The sequence below is a fragment of the Protopterus annectens genome, chromosome 4.part1, assembly GCF_019279795.1.
Source record: "Protopterus annectens isolate FY-2018-M chromosome 4.part1, PAN1.0, whole genome shotgun sequence".
NCBI lineage: Eukaryota > Metazoa > Chordata > Ceratodontiformes > Protopteridae > Protopterus > Protopterus annectens.
The window spans coordinates 516542959-516565662 of record NC_056734.1 but is presented as its reverse complement, the minus strand read 5'-3'; the positions used below and the strand labels follow the sequence as shown (position 1 = coordinate 516565662).

Sequence of the window (22704 nt, the reverse complement as noted above, 5' to 3'; positions counted from 1 at the left end):
TTATTAGGGCTAATTTGTAATTTTGAGGTGATTACTTCTGCATTCTGCCCTAGAGGAAGGTTCAGATTTGTTATACTAATTTGAAGTTGTGCTTTGAAGAGAATTGCTACACCTCCTCCCTTTTGGTGTTACGGTCTACTCTGAGGATATTATACCCAGGCGGGGTAATTTCGTTATCCTTAATGGTAGGTTTTAGCCATGTTTCTGATAGGCATAGGATATCAAAATGATTAACATCTAAAAGGGCATGAAGTTGAGAGATTTTATTACAAACAGGCACTCCATTCCTCCCTCGCCAACCCGTTGCCACTGTGACCACGGATGCCTCACAGATAGGGTGGGGGAGGCATTATCTAGGCAGGACTGTCCAAGGCACATGGCAAGATCACAAGGCTCACCTGCATATCAGTGTCCTAGAGATGAGAGCAGTGCTTCTAGGGTTGCAAGCACTTCATGACTCTCTTCCCTTGGGGACGATAACAACCCAGACAATATGTCGGTGATATGGTATCTAAACAAACAAGGAGGAACCAGATCTTACCCCCTTTGTTGAGAGGCTCTTCATGTTTGGAAGTGGGTGATATCTTCCCAACGCTTTCTAGTAGCAACACATATCCCGGGGACAACCAATGTGATAGCCGACAAGCTCAGCAGGGCAATATTAATGCCTCACGAGTGATCTCTAAATAAAAAAGTAGTGGAACAGATCTTCCGCAAATGGTTACAGCCTTGCTGTGATCTCTTTGCCAGCCTGATCAATGCCAAATGCAGCAGCTACTTCTCCCTTATCTCCCCTCCGTGGGAGTCACCGAGAGATGCACTTGTTCACGATTGGCCCCTGGGACTCCTTTATGCATTCCCTCCCTTTCCGCTCATATCCAAAGTGATCCAGAAAGCAAAGTTCTTGGGAAGTAAAATGATTCTCATCACTCCTTACTGGCCTCGTCAGATTTGTTTCCCCTTTCTTGGGCCTCATCTACTAGACAATCCATGGACTCTGGACCCAGTTCCAGACCTCTTGACACACATCAGGCTGTATTCACCCCTGCCTCCACACCCTTAACTTGACAGTGTGGCTGTTCCTCTTCCATCTCTAGTCAGGCTTCATGAATTTTCACCTGCTGTGACCCATATCCTTACGTCTTCGCACAAACCTTCCAGTTATACACTAGCAAATGGAGAAGATTTTCCATCTGGGCAAAAGAAACAAAATGTAGATCCTTACACAGCATCCATCCCTGTGGTGTTAGAATTTTTGTCTGAACTTTTCCATCAGGGATCAGCTGCTGCCACAATTAGGGTCCAACTGGCAGCGATATCTAATTTTCATTTGGGACAACATGAGCCTAATCTGATGTCCCACAGATTATGTAAAACCTTCCTTAAAGGTGCTACTTTGCTGAGACCTCCCTTTCAGGAACCTGTACCTCCTTGGGATCTAAATTTAATTCTGTCCAAACTAACTTCCCCGCCTTTTGAGCCTGCACATTCTTGTCAATTGAAGTTTATGTCTTGGAAGACTTTGTTTCAAGTAGCTATCACATCAGCTAGACAGTTATTTGAGTTACAAGCACTGTCAATCAAGCCTCCTTATTTGATTTTCCACAAAGATAGAGTTTCCTTTCGTACAAATCCTTCCTTTATCCTTAAAGTTTGCTCTCAGACTAATTTGAGCCAAACGATCAAACTGCCTGTATTTTTCCCTAATCATTTCAACACTGAAGAATATAAATTTCATCAACTTAATGTTCACAGGCAGTTATGGTTCTACCTTTATAGGACTAAGGAACTTAGAAAATCAGATCAATTGTTTGTGTCCTTTTCTGAGTCTAGAATAGGTCTGCCAGTCTCTAAAATGACTCTATCCCATTGGATTTCGAACTCTATTTCCTTTATTTACTCCTCCAGTGGAAAAATCCTCCCGTTCAAGATTAAGCCTCATTCCACAAAATCCCTGTCCACATCTGCTGCCTTTCAAGCCAGAGTTCCAATTGACAGTATTTATACAGCAGCAACTTGGGCTACCCCTCATACCTTTGTTACTCATTACAAACTGGATTGGACCTCCAGGGGTAGAGCCTCCTTTGGTTCCACGGTACTCATAAGTATATTCCCGTGAGCCACCCCAGAAAAAGGTGCTAGGGATGCTGTCCCATGTGTAGGACTACATAACATAAAGAGGTTATGTACTCACCATAATGTTCCATGTTTGTAGTCCATCTCATCCTTCCTTCTTACGAACCCACCCACCTATGCCCATCCTGGAAGGATCTGGAGACAGGATAGTGCTGCCTTTTGAAGGGTGGAGACCTTTCACTATTGTTGATCTTTTTGGATAACCTTTTCTATGTCTTTATAGTTAGCAGCAAACAAGATCTGGGGATTGTACCAGTGCACTATGGGATACCTACCTTGCCACGAGCCAACTAACAGTCTTTGAGCTTTGTAATCGGATGAGTCAGAGCCGAGGATCGGCTCTGAACCCATGTGTAAGAATGAAGTGCGAGATGGACTACAAACATGGAACATTATGGTGAGCACATAACTTCTTTTTTGTTGGATATAAATGTAAATGTAGAGGGGGTGGGTGGAAAATGGGAGTAAGGCAGGGGAGTGGAGTGAGCCTGAGTGGAGCGAGGGCAAACGGAGCATGACGAACCTAGTCAGGGATGATTGTGACAACAGGAACAATCAGAAGCACTACTGAATTCCTTTCAAAAAACTGTAAGTAAATGTTAAGGTACCCACCTATGTTCTAATGGGAAGTGTCTGCTAAAATAAGGTCTAAAATAGTTAATTATGCCACTGAGAAAAATAAGGTCTAAAATAGTTAATTATGCCACTGAGAAAGTAAGTACTATTTGTATGTAAGGAAGGTCTATAATATGTAGTTCTAGCACTTAAATAGGAACTATATTAGCGACAGATAGAATAACTAGCTTTGCCGTATTACTGTAGCTGAGAGGTGAATAAAGTAATTAAAGAGCTAAATACGGTAGTAGACGTGTGGGGGGACCCAGGGATACCATCCCAGTGAGTTGTGCACACTGCTTAACACTTGTATTATCAGAGATAGTGAAACACACTTTTAAAAATCATCTGAACATGTTGTGAAGTCTAGAACCACCCAGGAGAGCTTCCAGGCTTAGCAATGCAATTTCTCAGTTAGTATGGATGGATTTGGGTAGCACATAGATGAGATGGAAGGCAGCCAGTAGGGGAGAAGAGAATCTAGGCAGACTGAATACAAAGGGGGAGAAGCAGTGTTAATATAACATGCATTGCAAAGTGGTCTAAAAACGGTTAAAGATAATCCATCTTAGAAATACCAGAGCAGTCTCGATAAGTTAAAAACAAAGTAGCATTAATGCAGTTTAAACAGTTTATATGTCCTATAGGATCAGCAGCACAAATTAAAGGCCCAGAGAGATCATACAGCATCCAGAAAATATTGGCTGCAGCAGTTGCATTCTATCAGTTACAACAGAGTAGTGAGTATGTTAGGTATTAAACAAGGAATATAATTTAATACAATCAGAAAGTTGAATCAAAGAACATATGCATTTATGCATGGTCCTAAAAATGTGTTCAAGGTGCATGTTGTTTGTGTATGGTTTGAAATGTGCATGGTTTTAAAAAAGCCCAAGGGTACATTTAATCTGCCACTGGCCAGTACATTTTCAATGAATGTCGGTTTCAGTGCAGTTTCAATGAATATGAGTTTCAAGGGCAGAGATGCTTACTGTTGCTCATGCTAAGTCTATTTTCATTGTTAGACTGTATTGTTTTGTTTAGCAAATGCTTATCAGTGTTAGTGCTATAATATTTGAAATAAAAGTTTTAAATTAAATCCAAACATCTGTAATCATTGTAGAAGTAAAGAAGAAAATAGTATGTACACCGAGAGGTTTGAACAGTGCTTATGGTAAATGGGGAGCGATAGCCAAGTAATGGGACAGTGAATGGCTGCGGGGGGGGCATTGCCCTGCTTGAGCCCCATTTGACCATGATCTGGCTCTTTATAGCCACAAAAACAGCCACAGAGTAGTCTCTGAAACACCAAAACGAACTTTAATATAGTGAAGTGCTTTTCGTCTACCCAAATAGGTAGACTTCATCACACAAGCATATAAAACAGTGTAACAACCTTTTTAAAGCCAAAAAGACGCCAAATCCAAACCAATCGGCTTTTGTGCTTAATAAACCAGCATTAATTAGAAAATTTAAAGGAACATTACAAATATACTGATAGAAAATGCTAAAAAGTTGTAAAAATATGAAATACATAAAAATACTTAAAATACATACATATTCTACCACACACATGGAAAAACAGTCCCATCCGCATAAATGTCATTGTATTAAAATGTGAAGAAAAAATAAAAAGAAAAAATAAATAATATGTAATATTTAACATATTAAGTGTTACCTACTTTATATAAAAATCAATAAGTTTGTTGCAATAAATAAGATATTAATCATATGTACAATAATAAAAAATTAAAAAATTATTAAGGAAAAGAAAAAAAGGAAAAAATCTACCGAAGCAGACTTTTCAACTTCAAAACACAAGACAAAGAAGTAATCTCATTAATACCAGGCAAGGTATAGGAATTTAACCTAAGCTGCCATAACAATTCACACTTTTCTAACAACAACTGGCAAGGACCACCTTTACCATCTACAACTACCTGATCAATAATTTTGAACAAAAAATGGTGTGTCGGGTACTCATTACAGTGTCTTGCCAGTGCATTAGTGTTGCTATTCTTCTTAATGTGGTAAATGTGTTCGTAAATCCTTTCTTTAAACTTCCTGTCAGTTTTTCCAACATAAAATGCTGGGCATGACTAACAGGAAGCTAAATAAACCACTGATTTAGAGTTACAGTTATATCTGCCTCTAACCTTATAAACATAGTCGTTAACTACGAAACTAGTACGTGTGGCAATATACCTACAATAATTACAAGATTAACATTTGTAAGTACCCTCACTCCTGTGGGACTTCCCAATGTTGGTCTCCACTATGTTCTTCAAGTTCCTACCCTTCCTAAAAATTATAGTACGGTAGTTACCCACCTTTTCCACTAAGTCCCTTTCATGTAACAGTAAATTCCAGTTCCTTCTCAAAATATTACCAATCTCACCTGCTTCTGTACAAAAAGGTGTAATAAAACTCTTTTTAAAAAAATGGTTTGTCAGACTCATCTACATGTCCAAAGGCAAAATGGTGAAAAATGGGCAATTCAATACAATTTACATCCCCTCCGTTAATACTTAGAGCTCTTCTAGACATAATTGGCCTGTAAGTCCCACAAGGTCTTTTGTGCCATACTTCACTTATCAATTCAAACACCAAACTTTCAGGATAAATCCAAAGAAAAAATTTTCCCTTCTGCTGTGGTGAACTGTCTAATGAAAAGTAATGGCAAAACAATGACAGTTAGTCCACCAAGGCTAGCGTTTTCTTTCAATTCCAGTTACTCTCAAAATGAGTCCAAAAATGAAAAACTTGCTTTAAAACTGATTTAATGAAATAAAAAATAGGAATAAAAGGCAAGTATACAAAGTCCTTTTTGTCAAACGATAAGCGCTTTCGAGTTATTCTTCCTCAGATCATAATAAAATGTGGGACAGTCATTCGCTTAAATAAAAAGTAACTGTGATTGCTCATCCAATGAAGATGAAATAGATATAATATGAACCAATCATTTCTGGAGTTTTTCCATCCATTCTGATTCGAACGGAGTAGAATGGATAGAAAAATTAATTTCATTAAATCAGTTTTAAAGCAAGTTTTTCATTTTTGGACTCGTGTAAATTTCATTGTGTTAAAATGTGAAGAAAAAAGAAAAAGAAAAAGAAAAAATAAATAGTATGTAATATATAACATAATATATCAAGTCTTACGTACTTTATATAAAAATCAATACGTTTCTTATTTATTGCAACAAACGTATTGATTTTTATATAAAGTAGGTAAGACTTATTATACAATGACCCTCCCATTAATATTCCAAAACGTGCACGCTAATTGGTCAGCATGCACGTTGTAAATCAGAGTTATAGTAATGGAAAAAGGTCCGGTCGCCCAGACTTTTTCCATTAGTATAACTCTTTTTTTTTTTACAGCAACGGAGAACGCAAGATCTCCGTTGCTTTTTACAATCTGTCTCGCTATGTTAGCTTTATAAAGCAATGGAGATATTGCTTTCTCCATTGCTTTTGCCCACAGCTCTGATGTACTGCATAAGTATACGCATGCGCAGTACATCAGAACTGCCACAGAATACCAGACAGCTGCGGAAGGGCAGCATGGAGGCATTATACAATGTCATTATTTAAGAAAAGTAGTTATTTTTTTCTTAAATAATGTCATTGTATAATAGCAATAACCCACTTCTGGGTGTGGGTAATGCTGGATTTACCCACAGTTGTCTTTGGCCACTCGGGCTTCACCCTCGTGACCAAACCACACCAACCGTGGGTAAATCCAGCATTACCCACACCCAGGCATGGGTTATTGCTATAATATATTATGTTATATATTACGTACTATTTATTTTTTCTTTTTATTTTTTTCTTCACATTTAATACAATGAAACTTATGAGGTCTGGGACTGTTTTTCCATGTGGGTGGTAGAATATGTATGTATTTTTATGTATTTCATATTTTTACAACTTCTTAGCATTTTTTATCAGTATATTTGTGATGTACCTTTAAATTTTCGAATTAATGCTGGTTTATTAAGCTCAAGAGCCGAATGGTTTGGATTTGGTGCCTTTTTGGCTTTAAAAAGGTTGTTACACTGTTTTTATATGTTTGTCTGATGAAGTCTACCTATTTGGGTAGACGAAAAGTGCTTCACTATATTAAAGTTCGTTTTGGTGTTTCAGAGACTATGCAGTGGCTGATTTTGTGTTTTTCAAGAGTTTGCTGTTTCCTGTGGATTTCCCAAGTTTGTTTGAGTTATGGCTACTGACAAAGTCTTGGGCACCTCGATTGACTTATCTAGCCAACCTTCTCTAAGTCCGATTTCAGGATCAAATGACTTGGGTAACTTAACACAACTTATTCAAGCTATGAACGAGAGGTTGGATGTTTTATCCACCCGCATGGATTCTATGTCTCAAATTAACCCCGTCATGAAACAGAAGGTTATTTCAGGCTCTAATACTACTAGAGGGCATAGGAACACTGTGAACTTACAGAATAATGCTGCAGGTACATTTGGTTTAGTTTCTGAAAAGAACATAACAACAACTAACTTTACGGGTCCTAATGTGAATTTTAACAGCAGTTCAATGCCTAATGGGACAAACATTGAAACCTCCTCGGCGCTTATTGGGCTCCCTAATGTGTCTGAGTGCCTTAATGCACAGCTGACTTTTGGTGATAACTGTGCTGACCGTGGTAGGGATAGTCGGGCTGGAGGAGGTGTGTCTTTAATGGCTAAATTAAAAGATTTTGATCGAAAATCTTTAAAGGCAAAAACGTTTCAGTTGGAGATACGTTATTTTGATGAATGTAAAAAGCAGGGAGTTGTTCCCAAGGGGTTACGGTCCTGGCAATATCCCTCTTGTTTAGAGGCAGGGACTGTTTTTTATGATGATTTAATAGCACTTTTTAACAGACATGGTTCGGAGTTGATGGATGTTATGTGTAAACACTACAGTATTACAACTGAGACTTTAACTAAAGACATTACCGAGTTGAATAATGAAATTAGATTGCACACATATTTTGTAAGATACCAATATGAGTATAAAATTATTTTTCATCCATAGAACAGCAGCTGTCTAAGAACACAGAAGTTAAACTAAAGTAGTTAAGGAGGGACATTAATGATTACAAAAATGGAGTTGCTTATCCAACTCCACCACTGTCACAAGGAAAAAACCTTTTTGGTTGTGTTGTTGCACAAAGTGCAGAACAGAATAGGAGTAACATGGCCATTGGTCCCAAACCATCTGTGGTGGTTGATCCTGGGGTTAGCAAACTTGATTTGTTCAAGGAAGACTGGTGTGAGGATGTTGAAAGGGATCCCATCACAAATAATAATGTGAAAAGGGGTAACAGTAATAACAATGTGAGCAATGTAAATTTTTTTTCGAACAGGAGTCAAAATCACCAGCACCAGTACAATACGAGAGGCAAAAAAGAGAGTCACAAATACAACAGGTAAAAGAGACGCCAGTGATCCTATTGAATAAATGTGGAGACTTTAAGGTGTACAACTTTTCGAGTTTTGCAATTGACCAAGACTTATGTGAAGTGTTTGGTAAGGGTTTGACTTTTGTTCCGACTAACCATTTAAATTTGCCTGATGTTTTAATTGATTTAAAACTTTTCACTCGAAAATTGAACTTGGCTTTGATGTTTGGCAGCGAAAACCACTTTGACACTTCTTTGGGGGTGGCAAGTACTTTCAACCCACCTTTACATCCAACACTGTCCTTATTTGAACATATGTGTAAATATGACTTGAGGAACTTGAACAAGGTGAGAAAGAAGCTTGGCCCTACTAATATGACTAGCAATGAGGCTGAAGCATTGAACTTAGTTAGATAATTGCCAGTTCGTTTGTTAAAAGTAGACAAGGGTGGAGGACTGGTGATTATTGACAATGACCAGTATGAAACTAGAATGTTAAAAGTCTTGGACAGTGAAATTTATATGATGTCTAGTGTCAACTAAATGAACACTGTATATAACAAAATGTATTCCTTTTTCAGGCATTTGTTGATTGAAGGCATGGTTAGTATGGACATCTACAACTATTTGATGGTCTTGAACCCAAAAATACCTAACTTGTTTGGGTTACCTAAACTTCACAAAAACCTTCAGGATCCCCCTATGAGAGCCTTAGTTAATGCAAAGTCTCCATCACATATGCTTGTTCTAAGTATGTAGACTCTGTTTTAAAGAAGTATGTAGTTATGGAAGACCAAATCTGTAAGGACTCTTGGGCCTTTTTAAAAGCAGTGGACAGGTTCGAGTTCCAAGACAATGTAACATTTTTAACTATAGACATCGTTGACCAATATTTTTCTATTCCAGGTGATGTAGGTGTAGAATATGTAACAGAAAAATTGTTATTTAATGGGGCAGACAGTAAAGAAATTAGGTTAATTCAGGAGATGCTGGATGTTATTTTCATAGTAATTTTGTCAAGTTCAACAGTGAAATTTACAAACAGGTGTTTGGTGTAGCGATGGACTCCCCATGTGGGGTGAGCTGCGCTAACTTAATGTTGTCACATTGGGAATGTGAGAACATTTTCAAAAAAGAGGTGTACACGAAGGTGAAGTTATACAACAGGTATTTGGATGATATCTTTATTATGTTTGAAGGTAATGAAAATGAAGCAAAGGTTTTTGTAGAGTATTTGAATAATAGTACTCCCTTCCTCAGATTCACTTACACCTTCCACGAAGACACTATTAATTTTCTTGATGTAGATCTGAAAAAAGACACGCTTGGAAAGAGATATTTGGCTAAGATTTACAGGAAACCTACGTACTCAAACACCCTTTTACATTTTACCATTTGTCACCCTTTCCATAAAAAAAAGGTCTGTCTTAAAAGGCCAATTAGTAAGGGCAGCTTGGATGACAACTGAGATTCATACTTTTGAAGATGAATGTAGTTTGCTAAGAAATATGTTTTTGAGTAGGGGTTATCCTGAAAGTTTGGTGTTTAAATTGATAAGTGAAGTACGGCACAAAAGACTTTGTGGGACTTACAGGCCAATTCTATCTAGAAGAGCTTTAAGTATAACTGGAGGGGATGTAAACAGTATTGAATTGCCCATTTTTCACCATTTGCCTTTAGACAATGTAGATGAGTCTGACAAACCATTTTTTTAAAAAGAGTTTTATTACACCTTTTTGTACAGAAGCAGGTGAGATTGGTAATATTTTGAGAAGGAACTGGAATTTACTGTTACATGAAAGGGACTTAGTGGAAAAGGTGGGTAACTACCGTACTATAATTTTTAGGAAGGGTAGGAACTTGAAGAACATAGTGGAGACCAACATTAGGAAGTCCCACAGGATCGAGGGTACTTACAAATGTAAATCTTGTAATTATTGTAGGTATATTGCCACAGGTACTAGTTTTGAAGTCAACGACTATGTTTATAAGGCTAGAGGTAGATATAACTGTAACTCTAAATCAGTGGTTTATTTAGCTTCCTGTCAGTCATGCCCAGCATTTTATGTTGGAAAAACTGACAGGAAGCTTAAAGATAGGATTTACAAACACATTTACCACATTAAGAAGAATAGCAACACTAATGCACTGGCAAGACACTGTAATGAGTACCCGACCCACCATTTTTTGTTCAAAATTATTGATCAGGTAGTTATAGATCTAAATGAAAGAATGAAAAAGCCTCTCCAAATGCTATGCAGTCATGAGACGCCCGGAAACAAACCTTCAGTACTTATCAAAAATACCATAAGCAGTAAGCCAAGATAATGCAAATAATCCAATGTTTAATGAAAACCGAATGGTTACAAATTAAGCACTTTCACCTGTTCCAAACACGGGCTTCATCAGAACTAAAATTTCATAAAAAGCAGTTACCATTTAAATAACCTTTTTGGCGCCAAAACATTGGCTCTATTTAAAGTCACAGAACGAACACATAGCTAAAACAAAGTAACTGTCAATGCATATTATTTAATTGATCAATGTTGACATCCTAACCTAACTAAAAATATAAAAAAAATCAAATATATAATATATGTAAAACAAACTCTCTAAACAATGAACGTTACTATTAGTACATGTTAAGCAAAGGTTTTATAGAAATAAAATCATTGAGCCCAGGGGGGATAGACGTATTTGTAAACAACTGCCACCACAATTCCTTGTATGATAGCAGAACTTTATGGTCTCCCCCCCTCGGGTCTATCTTAATGATGTCCAAGATAGCAAACTTAAAATGATGGTCATCACCCCATTTTTTATATGCCTATATAGTGTATTTTTTTCATCCTTCTTTTTAATACAATATAAATGTGCGTAAATTCGCTTGTGGAGATGCCTTTCGGTCTTACCAATATAAAAACCAGAACAGGCACAACATTTGGCCAAATAAACAATAAATTTAGACTTACAATTTCCCTGTCTAAACCTGATTTGAGACCTATGAATGTTGTCTAATATTACTCCATCCACTTCATTTATGATGTAACATAAATTGCACCTACCACATTTATTAGTTTGTTTATTAGAAGGATTTTTGACAATGGGGCCTCCTTCTAAGTATTTTTTAATATTAGATCCCATTTTATTAACAAAAATGGGGTGAGGTCCTACAACATTCGCTACTTCATTGTCAGACAAAATAATGTTCCAATTAGTAGTCAGAATTTCTTTGATTTTAAATACATACGGGCCATATTCCAAAACACAAGCTCTACTGTAATTCACTGCTGTATCCAAATGTCTGTCAGTATGCACAGGAATGATATCTCCTTGGTTACAGTTGTAACCTAATAAAGGGGTGTATTTTATTCCCCATTCTTTGATTACCTGCTTACTCACTTTAGACATCATTTTTAAGTCATAAACTCTATCTCTAAATAAGGATGTAATGAAAGTCACTTCCTTCAACATATCTGAGTGTAATGAAGTTATCCTAATGGCTCTGATTAATTGCCCCTTATAAATATTTCTTAATAGTTTTTTTTGGGATGATTGCTAGAATATTCCAAGTAGCTGTTTGAAAATGTATTTTTCCTATATATTCTAGACTGAAAATTCTTACCATCTTTGAAAACCCAAGTATCTAAGTATGCTAACCCGTCCTGACTATTGGAAGAAGTAAATTTCAAATAGTTGCTACTGGAATTAATGTAATCTAAGAATTTTTCAAGATTGTCTACACTTCTATCCCATAGGATGTATATATCATCCAAAAAATGGGAATAGTACTTGATAGATTTGAAAAATTTGAATTTGAAATGCATTAACTCACGAATTGTTCCTGTGGGACTGAGATTTTTTAAATATCCTATGGGTGTGGAGTTAAATGACAAAATTAGAGCTGATTTTAACACTTTTTTTGATCAATGTGGCATCCAGTATATGCAAATGTTGATAAAATATAATGATGAAAAATTAGTAAGAATTATGCAGGAGGTTGAAAAATTAAATTAGTTAATTTTGAATGACTTGCTATTTATGAAGTGGGAAAAATTGTATGTTAAGCAATTTCATGTGGCAGAGGCCAATTTTAAGAAAGCATTTAACAGGAAAAATAAAAAGTTACAAAGGGATATAGAACAGTATGATAAGGGTAGAGAATATGGTTGGGGCAACAGTACTAGCCCCAACCATGACACCATTTATGCAGATGGAGCAACTGAATATTACAGTCAAGTAGGAAAGGATTCTCATTTTCGGAACAGCGGGGAAAAGGGCCAACAGAGGGATTGGAAATGGGGAGCAAAGTGGAAAAAACAGCATCCACATCAACATGTAAGAAATCAGGGAAATGGGTGGTACGAAAATCACCCAAGAAATTAGAGAAAGAGAAAAGTGAGTATGTGGTTAACAAACAAAATTATGGTAATGACCACAATATCATTAAAGAAGGTGTAGTTAATAGCTTCAGGGACTTTAATATTTATAATTATACTGATCTTTCGTTAAACACTTCTCATTTCCATCTATTTTCTAAAGGTATGAAATACATTCCGACTACAAATTTTAAACTAGTAGATTGTTTAAGTGAAATTAAATTATACATAAGGAAAGTGAACTTGGCCATTATGTTTCATAATTCGGACAGTAATATACAGAATCAGAGCACAGGCATTAAATTATTAAAAAAGAAGAGTAGTTTTATGCCTTTAATGAATCCAACCATATTAGTTTATGATAAATCAGTCACTAAGCAAATATATCAATTACAGAACACTACAGGTGACAAAAAGGTCAAATCCAATTTATCGGTAGATGAAAGAAAGATATTGAAAGACATGAGGAATGATAGAACCATTCGGGTAATGAAACCCGATAAAGGGGGAGGAATAGTGATATATGATAATATGGTGTATGCCTCAAAAATGTATGATATACTACATGTATCGGGAAATTATGAGGTCATCTCTTTAAATTAATTAAATCTGGCATACAGGAGAATTGATATGTATATTGAGGAATTTTTGCTTGATAAACGTATTACTACCGACACGTACAATTATTTAAAGGTTGAACACCTGGTGACAGCTTCTTTGGTAGGAATTCCCAAAATTCACAAAAACATAGATAATCCACCCTTTTGACCGATTATATCTGGAAGCAGATCTAAAACCTTCCCTTTAGGAACAGCTGTGGATACTTTGTTGAAGCATATTTACAGCAAAATTCCCCACCTTGTTAAGGATTCATGGGAATTCCTGAAAAATTATCCTATCAACTTATATAATGATGAGTTGTTATTGGTCACCATCGATGTAATCGACCTATTCTCCTGTATACCCAAAGAGGAGGGACTGCTTGCTTTTGCCAATAGCATTAGAAAATATGCAGAGTTGGATTGGGACAAAACATGTCTTATCATCGAAATGATGAGTATAGTCTTGGAACACAATTACATTTATTATGATTGTGAGTACTTTAGGCAAACCAGGGGCGTAGCAATGAAGGCAGCTTGTGCCCCCATTTTTGCAAGCCTGATTATGCTGGATTGGGAGGAATCAATAGTGCTCCAAAGTGAATTTATCAAATCTATCAAGTACTATTCCCATTTTTTGGATGATATATACATCCTATGGGATAGTAGTGTAGACAATCTTGAAAAATTCTTAGATTACATTAATTCCAGTAGCAACTATTTGAAATTTACTTCTTCCAATAGTCAGGAGGGGTTAGCATACTTAGATACTTGGGTTTTCAAAGATGTTAAGAATTTTCAGTCTAGAATAGATAGGAAAAATAAATGTTCAAACAGCTACTTGGAATATTCTAGCAATCATCCCAAAAAACTATTAAGAAATATTTATAAGGGGCAATTAATCAGAGCCATTAGAATAACTTCATTACACTCAGATATGTTGAAGGAAGTGACTTTCATTACATCCTTATTTAGAGATAGAGGTTATGACTTAAAAATGATGTCTAAAGTGAGTAAGCAGGTAATCAAAGAATGGGGAATAAAATACACCCCTTTATTAGGTTACAACTGTAACCAAGGAGATATCATTCCTATGCATACTGACAGACATTTGGATACAGCAGTGAATTACAGTAGAGCTTGTGTTTTGGAATATGGCCCGTTATGTATTTAAAATCAAAGAAATTCTGACTACTAATTGGAACATTATTTTGTCTGACAATGAAGTAGCGAATGTTGTAGGACCTCGCCCCATTTTTGTTAATAAAATGGGATCTAATATTAAAAAATACTTAGAAGGAGGCCCCATTGTCAAAAATCCTTCTAATAAACATACTAATAAATGTGGTAGTTGCAATTTATGTTACACCATAAATGAAGTGGATGGAGTAATATTAGACAACATTCGTAGGTCTCAAATCAGGTTTAGACAGGGAAATTGTAAGTCTAAATTTATTGTTTATTTGGACAAATGTTGTGCCTGTTCTGGTTTTTATATTGGTAAGACCAAAAGGCATCTCCACAAGTGAATTTATGCACATTTATATTGTATTAAAAAGAAGGATGAAAAAAATGCACTATGTTGTTGTATCTTTCGGCTTTTCCCAGTTAGGGGTCGCCACAGCGGAACTCCAGTCCGCTAATGATTGGCAGTAGATTTTTACGTACTGAGTTGCCACCCCTAACGTACAACCTTCAACGAAGGTACGCCCATTCATGCATGTCTCCGCACAGAAGACGATTTAGCTGAGAATCGAACAGGATGTCTTGCTGTGAGGCGACAACGCTACCGCAGCACCACCACCGCAGCTAGGCATATAAAAAATCGGGGTGATGACCATCATTTTAACTTTGCTATCTTGGACACCATTAAGATAGATCTGAGGGGGGAGACCATAAAGGTCTGCTATCATACAAGGAATTGTGGTGGCAGTTCTTTACAGATGCGTCTACCCCCACAGGGCTCAATGATTTGATTTCTATAAAACCTTTGCTTAACATGCACTAATAGTAACGTTCATTGTTTAGAGAGTTTGTTTTACATATATTACATATTTAATGATTTTTTATATTTTTAGTTAGGACGTCAACATTGATCAATTAAATAATATGCATTGACAGTTACTTTGTTTTAGCTATGTGTTCGTTCTCTGACTTTAAATAGAGCCAATGTTTTGGCGCCAAAAAGGTTATTTAAATGGTAACTGTTTTTCATGAAATTTTAGTTCTGATGAAGCCCGTGTTTGGAACGGGTGAAAGCGCTTAACTTGTAACCATTCGGTTTTCATTAAACATTGGATTATTCTTGGCTTACTGCTTATGGTATTTTTGATAAGTACTGAAGGTTTGTTTCTAGGCGTCTCATGACCGCATAGTGTTTGGCGAGGCTTTTTCATTCGTTCATTAAGTTCTGTTGTATTTGCGAATGCCAAACACTTTTCAATTTTTGAGGTAGTTATAGATGGTAAAGGTGGACCTTGTCAGTTGTTGTTAAAAAAGTGTGAATTGTTATGGCACCTTAGGTTAAATTCCTATACGTTGCCTGGTATTAATGAGATAACTTCTTTGTCTTGTGTTTTGAAGTTGAAAAGTCTGCTTTGGTAGATTTTTTTCCCTTTTTTTGCTTTTTTTCCTTTTCCTTAATGATTTTTTTAAATTTTTTATTATTGTACATGTGATTAGTGATCTAAAATGTCTTATTTATTGCAACAAATGTATTTATTTTTATATAAAGTAGATAAGACTTAATATATTATTTTATATATTACATACTATTTATTTTTTCTTTTTATTTTTTCTTCATATTTTAATACAGTGAAATTTATGAGGTTTGGGACTGTTTTTCCATGTGGGTAGTAGAATATGTATGTATTTTTATGTATTTCATATTTTTACAACTTCTTAGCATTTTTATCAGTATATTTGTGATGTACCTTTAAATTTTCTAATTAATGCTGGTTTATTAAGCACAAGAGCCGATTGGTTTGGATTTGGCGCCTTTTTGGCTTTAAAAAGGTTGTTACACTGTTTTTATATGTTTGTCTGATGAAGTCTGCCTATTTGGGTAGACGAAAAGCGCTTCACTATATTAAAGTTCGTTTTGGTGTTTCAGAGACTACTCGGTGGCTGTTTTTGTGTTTTTTCAAGAGTTTGCTGTTTCCTGTTATTTTCTCAACTTCTTATAGCCAAACACAAATTGTTTTGTATGATCACAGAATTGTTTGTCATACTTTCTGTCACTGTGGCTAGATTGGGTTATGGTAAAACATATTTGAGTGGAAGACTTACTTCCCAATACAGTGAATTTCATGTCCTTATAGACTGTACACTAGTGATAGTGACCCCCCCCCCCCACACTGTGAATCCAGCCGACAAGGGATTGCAGACATACAGAAAGTCCTACATAAGTATTAGGTGTTGGAGGAGGACTAGACAGTATGGAATAGGAGTGAAATGTAAATGACGTAGTAGCAGAAAAAGCGACAAGACTGCAGTTTTAGATAACTATAGGAATCACTCAGAGGTGCTTAGAAAGGATTGGGAAGGGAGATTTGATACGCAATTCAGAAAGAATGGGGATTTATGTATGGCTCACAAATATGCAACAAAATCTTGAAGGTTTAGGATCTTTGCTTAAACGTGTTTGCATAGGTATTTTTATATCCCAAGTAAACTTCAAAGAGTTTTTTCTCAGTAGATAGCAAATGTTGGAGGTGTGATGAGGAAGAAAGAGATGATTAGGAACATATTTTGGGGAGTGTAGTGAGTTGGCAGACTAAAAATTCCTTGCAGACTACTCTAACAGAAATACTGAGTGAGCAAATTGGCGTAACTAATTTAATGTTTTTTGAGCTGTGATACCGAACCAGAATTGCTTAGACATAGTAAGGCCTTGCTGAGTTTAATTATGATGGCTGCCAAAAAAGTAGTTACTCGAAAATGGAAATAAAAGTCTAAACCAACTATACAAGAAATAGTGAATAATGTAATAGAGATAAATCAACTGGAAACTGGATCTTTAGAAAAGGGTAGGAGCTAATTACATAGAAAAGATGGGAACTGTGGGAACAGTACATGCAGAATAATGTTTTGAAGGAGGAATGAGGTTTTCAGGGAATGCAGCAATTGAATGAGCTTTGTAATGTTTGACAATGGCTGGATAAAGTATACATGATGTATAACATTTGCAACTAAAAAGGTGTCAAAATGGTTTGTTTTCATTTATATAAATGCATAATTGCCTATTTCATTAATGCTAATATAATAAAAATGTTTCTTGCTTAAAAAAATAAGACTACAATTTTGCAGTGCTGTATTTAATAAGAATGAATCCCTTATTAACTGCAGTTTTCCCTTCTCTGCAGCATGTGACACAGACTAAAGAAACAGAAGTGCATTACATGCTCCTGAGTGCCCCATGGAATGTTCAGTGTTACTATGCAGAAGAACTCAGTTTGCGTGTTCCATTACAGGTGAGGGTTTATTGTGGCTTTAAAACATTTGAATTATCAGTGCTACTTTACTATAATATTTAGATCAAAAGATTCACTTTTATCAGTCAGTTGATCTTTGTAAGCAAAGTTCACAGACTTTGTGGCAAAAGTCTTTATATGCCTAGCAGATTTGCATCTATGTAGTATACTTTGTCTTTCATATAAGTGAGCTTGGCCTTATTTCTTGACATTGTATTTTACTAACCTTTTTTTGCATGAGCTGTTAATAAGAACACTGTGCAGTTTTAACAAATGCTATGTGACTGTCCTTAATTCTTCTCAGAATTTGAGATCCCTGACACTGCTTAGAAGCTTAGTAGTTGTGTGGGGCACATTTTAAGAAGATGTAGCCTTCAACACTTCCAGAGGAACATTGGGGAGTTAAATGCAAACCAGGCAGACACATTTTACAATAGTCAATAAAACTTAAATAGAGCATGTACAAGTTCAGTTTTGTTACAGAACTGGATAAGTAATGTACATTTACTCTATCTCGTGTTTACAAACATATGACAAAGCAGATAGAAAAATACAGCAGCTAGCCTGTATGCATCTTTCCTGTGCTTTCTTCCACTAATATTTTCTTTTGTATTTTTTAGAAATCTTTGCATCCTTCAATTGCCCTACAATATACCACTGCCTCTGGCAGTATTTTTCAGGTTACTGCTCTCTGCATTAAATAATACTTTCTTATGTCAGTCCTGAATTGTGATCCCTTCAGATGCCACTTTTCTCCTCCTTTATCATCATATCTTGCAGCCCCACTTGTATACAGACAGTGTGATATATCATATTCTTTCTGTTGGTACCCCACAATAATTATATGCTAAGCATTCTGTATCCGCTACTACTATAACTCTCCCTTTATCTGTATCTTTTTCGTAACTCTTGACCAGTCTAACTTATGTTTCTATTCATGGCTACCAAAACAGGATATGTGTACTCAATTTTAATTCCTCTTGTACAAAAGAGACTAACCTTATTTTCAGATCCCTATCTCTAGTGGTGCATCCCAGTATCCTGTGGACTTCACCCCTTTTGCAGTGTACTATTTGATTCAGCCTAAAAGTAATTATAACCTCCATATTGTTGCTGTCTCCTGTCTTCCTTAGGGCTAGTTCCTTAGCTTTGAAGTTTTTCTTTGGATTTTTGTCTGACAAAGTTCATAACCCTTTATTTATGTGTGTTAAGGTCTAGCTACCTGGTGGCCACCCACTTTACATTTTACATGATTAAGTCTTGGTGTCATCAACAAATGGTTTAATCTGTATTTTCACAGTTTAATGTGATACCAAGCAAAAATATGATAAACAGAATTAATTGTATTACTAGACCCTCTGGTATTCCACTAGTTACCAGTTTTTCTTCCTTATCCTGTCACCGTTTCTGCCAAGTGCTTTCTTATTTACATTACCATTCTGGGCCTTTTTATGTACACAGTTCTTGGATGACTTTCCTGCTGTGACTGTCACTTTCCACAGATGCAGACTGAATGATGCCAACTTCCTGAAATAACAAAACTAGGACTCAGAACTTAAAAACAAAAAACATGTTGCACAGAATACCAAAATGTAATAAAATTTAATAAGATTTAAGCACTTTCACTCTATAATATAAAGAACTTCTTCAGAAACAATATAGCCACTTCCTTACTCCATTTGAAAAGCCTTAAAGATGTCAAACATAAAGCAAATTCATAAAGAGACACACCAAAATAGTATTACCAGTTCATTCATCAAAATTCATTCATAAAACCTCATTCACAAAAAGTACACCCATAAGAACTGATCATAAAAGAAAATCAAATATTAAATGTATACATAAAATTCAAATAATGGAGAATAATGAATGTTCAGATAATAGCAACCTTAGCTTTTAAAATAGGTTTAATACTAAGAAAGTCATTAATTCCTGGGGATACACCTGCATTAAGTAAAAGCTGCCAAAATACTTCATGTTGTTCCAGTCAGAGCTCCCAGTCCCCTCCCCTAATAAGAACTGGGACATTTTCTAAAATAGTAAAAACAAATTTCCTATGATCTTTAGACAGTGGAATGCTTATACAGGGATAGAGGTCCGAATGTAGGGATGATAAAAATAAGCAAAAGGAGAGAGGTATTGCTGGAATTGAATTCATCCTCAAATCTTGGTGAGTACCTTCATGAGGTGGACCCTGTTTTTCACAAAATCTCACCAAGACGGCACTGATATATAGACTGTATTTTATATAGCATATATCATGGACAGAAGTAGGTTAACAAATAAAGAGGATAGCTGGGTGCACAAGTCCCAGGATGAAAAATGTGCTCAATCCTGGTAGGCACACTGGTACCAGGACTGGAAAAAAATCATAATGTAGAATCCTCAAGACACGGAAATATTCTTACAATGGGGCTAGGTTAGGTCCAGGAGGAGGATGCTCCCCTCCCCATTGTAGAAGGAATTAGCCATCTAGAAAAATCACAAAAACTGATATGGCAAGAAAGAGCCATAAAGATGATAGAGTGGAGTTTTGAGGATAAGAAAGAAGATATGTATTGTTACTATTATACAAAAAGTCCAGGATTTCCAGACAAAAGATATATGAAAAGATTAAGAGAGAAATTATAGGAAAGAAAAATACAGCCACAACAAAAACTGTCAGAAGTCTCAAATAAAAATGTGTGTTCATTAATACAACAGAGCCATGTAAAACACTATATAGATGAAGAAACCTTGCGCCAAAAAAGAAGCAACTGAGGAAGTGCAAACATTTAAAGAACACAATTTAGAGATTTTTGAAGGGTATAAAAAAGAAATATGGACATGGGAAGGAAAGAGACATCTGATACCGTGCAGTATTTACGCAGGGGAGAAAGCCAAATTAATCAACACAAAAAAGGCAGCCCCAAAGATATTTGAAGAGAAATATACGCAAAGGCATCCAGTTTTGGAAAATTTCACAATAAAAAAAATAATAAGATCACAAAGTGGAAATGTAGAACAGAAGATTAGTTAAGTAGAAGTTACAAAAAACCTGACGTTATGGAATATTTGCAAAGTGAAGGATTCAGTGTAGGAAGTCTAACACATGTCATCACAGAATGATGAAACAACTAGTCCCCAAAGTAATGAGAAACAAGAGGAGCAGGAGACATCTGAAAAAGAAATGTGGACCTGGGGAAGAAAAAAAGATTTAATGTTGTTCTTCTTCTTTCAGCTTTTCCCGGTTAGGGGTCTCCACAGCGGAACTCCGGTCCGCTAATGATTGGCAGTAGATTTTTTTATGGGTGCCGAGGTGCCAGCTCGGCGCCCAACCTTCAATGAAGGCGCACCCATTCCACGCATGTCTTTCAAATGCCACTCGGCCACGGGGGAGGACATGCAGACTCCACACAGAAGGTGCTCCAGCCGAGAATTGAGGCAACAACACTAATATGGTGCAATATTTATGCAAAGGAGAAAGCAAAACTAATCAATGCAAAAAGAACAACACCAAAGATATTTGAAGAGAAGTACAGCCAAAGACATCCAGATATGAAAAATAGGAAGCAGTACAAAGGTTCAGTTGGAGCTATACAGCAAGGGAAAGAACCTTGGCAGCTTTGACACAGTTACTGTCATGGAATGAAAGGCCAGAGAGTTCCCATATGAAAGAGCAATGGATGACACAGGGTGAAACTGAAGGGAACGTGGCACAGGAAGAAGCTCTGGAGCTTTCAATAGAATGACCGCAGGAAATGGAGAACAAAGAATGTGCCCTCAGTTTAGAAGAAAATGATCTGAGAGAAGAGTTGCTTGATTTAATAGAGATGGGTAAACATATTTAAATCAATGAAAAAAAAATAGACTGTAGAATGTCAATAAAACCCCAAAAGTTAGAAGTTTGATAAAACAAATGAACACAGTAATTAGGATTGTCCGTAGAGATTCATGCAATACAACAGAATTAAATAGGATACATTACTGTGCAGCCAAATTAATAACAGATACAGTCCTACCACAAGAACACAGGGTAGTAAGGTAAAGGACAGGGAGAAATCGAATGCCATCATGGAAGCATCAAATAGAGAAAACTATAAAGCAATTAAAACAAGAAGTGTCACTTAGAATAGTATAGAAGAGGGAACAGATCAACAAAAATACTCAGAAAGATAGACGTGATAAAAGCAATGTACATTATTATAACGGATCAGGATTTATCATGCACTATCACAAATATTAATTTAAAAATATAAGCACAGGTTGAAAAACTTAGAAGATACACAGATATATATAAAGGAAAAGTGCAAAATAAGCAATTTATTGATGACCCCAAAAGGTTTTATAGAGAATTGGGAAACAAGGTAAAAGGAATTGAAAGATCACTAAAAAAGAAGACATAGATACATTTTGGAGAAATATTTGTGAAGATCCTGTGAAACATAACAAAGATGCTAAATGGACAGAAGAAGTAAAAGAAAGAACAAAAAAAAATTAAAAGGTACAGGATATGAAATGGGATGAAGTAATGGCCAGAGAGATTGAAACAAGTTAAGAAAAGCCTCTAACTGGAAAACCCCAGGCCCAGATGCAGTACCTAACTAAAAGTATTAACACCTTTGCATGAAGATTTAGCCATGAGTAAGAACTATGTATATGCTCACCCTGAACAGACACCAGCCTGACTAACAACAGGAAAAACAATGCTCCTACTTAAGACTGAACCTGCAAACTACCTTAAAAACCATAGACCAATAACTTGCCTTACAATGACATGTAAACTATATACTGGAGTTAAAGGTAACAGAGTTTATAGTCATTTAAAAGAAAACTCAATTATGGAAATAGAACAAAAGTTAATAAAAGAAAGTCATTTGGAACAAAGGATCCTCTGTTGTTAAAGTAATAGTGGAGAACTGTAAAAATGGGAAGATTCTAAGTATGTCATGGATAGACTACAAAAAGCATTTGATAAAAGAGTATTAAAAATGTGTGAGATACACCCTACACTGATAAACTACATCACAGCGACCATGAAACAGTGGCAAACCACTTTACTGTTAAGCCATGATAAAGGACAAATTATTATTCTAGGGATAAAAATCCAAAGGGGGA

The 22704-nt window shown here is 36.0% G+C and overlaps 1 protein-coding gene across 1 annotated transcript in view; it reads left to right on the top strand.

Annotated features, from left to right (window-relative positions):
- The window catches only part of ANO7 (anoctamin 7), a 1683969-nt gene that overhangs the window by 471092 nt on the left and 1190173 nt on the right, over positions 1-22704 (top strand). The window contains exon 5 of the mRNA XM_044070329.1: positions 17500-17607. Within this exon, the coding sequence (XP_043926264.1) occupies positions 17500-17607 (108 nt within the window). The remainder of the gene's footprint in view (positions 1-17499; positions 17608-22704) is intronic.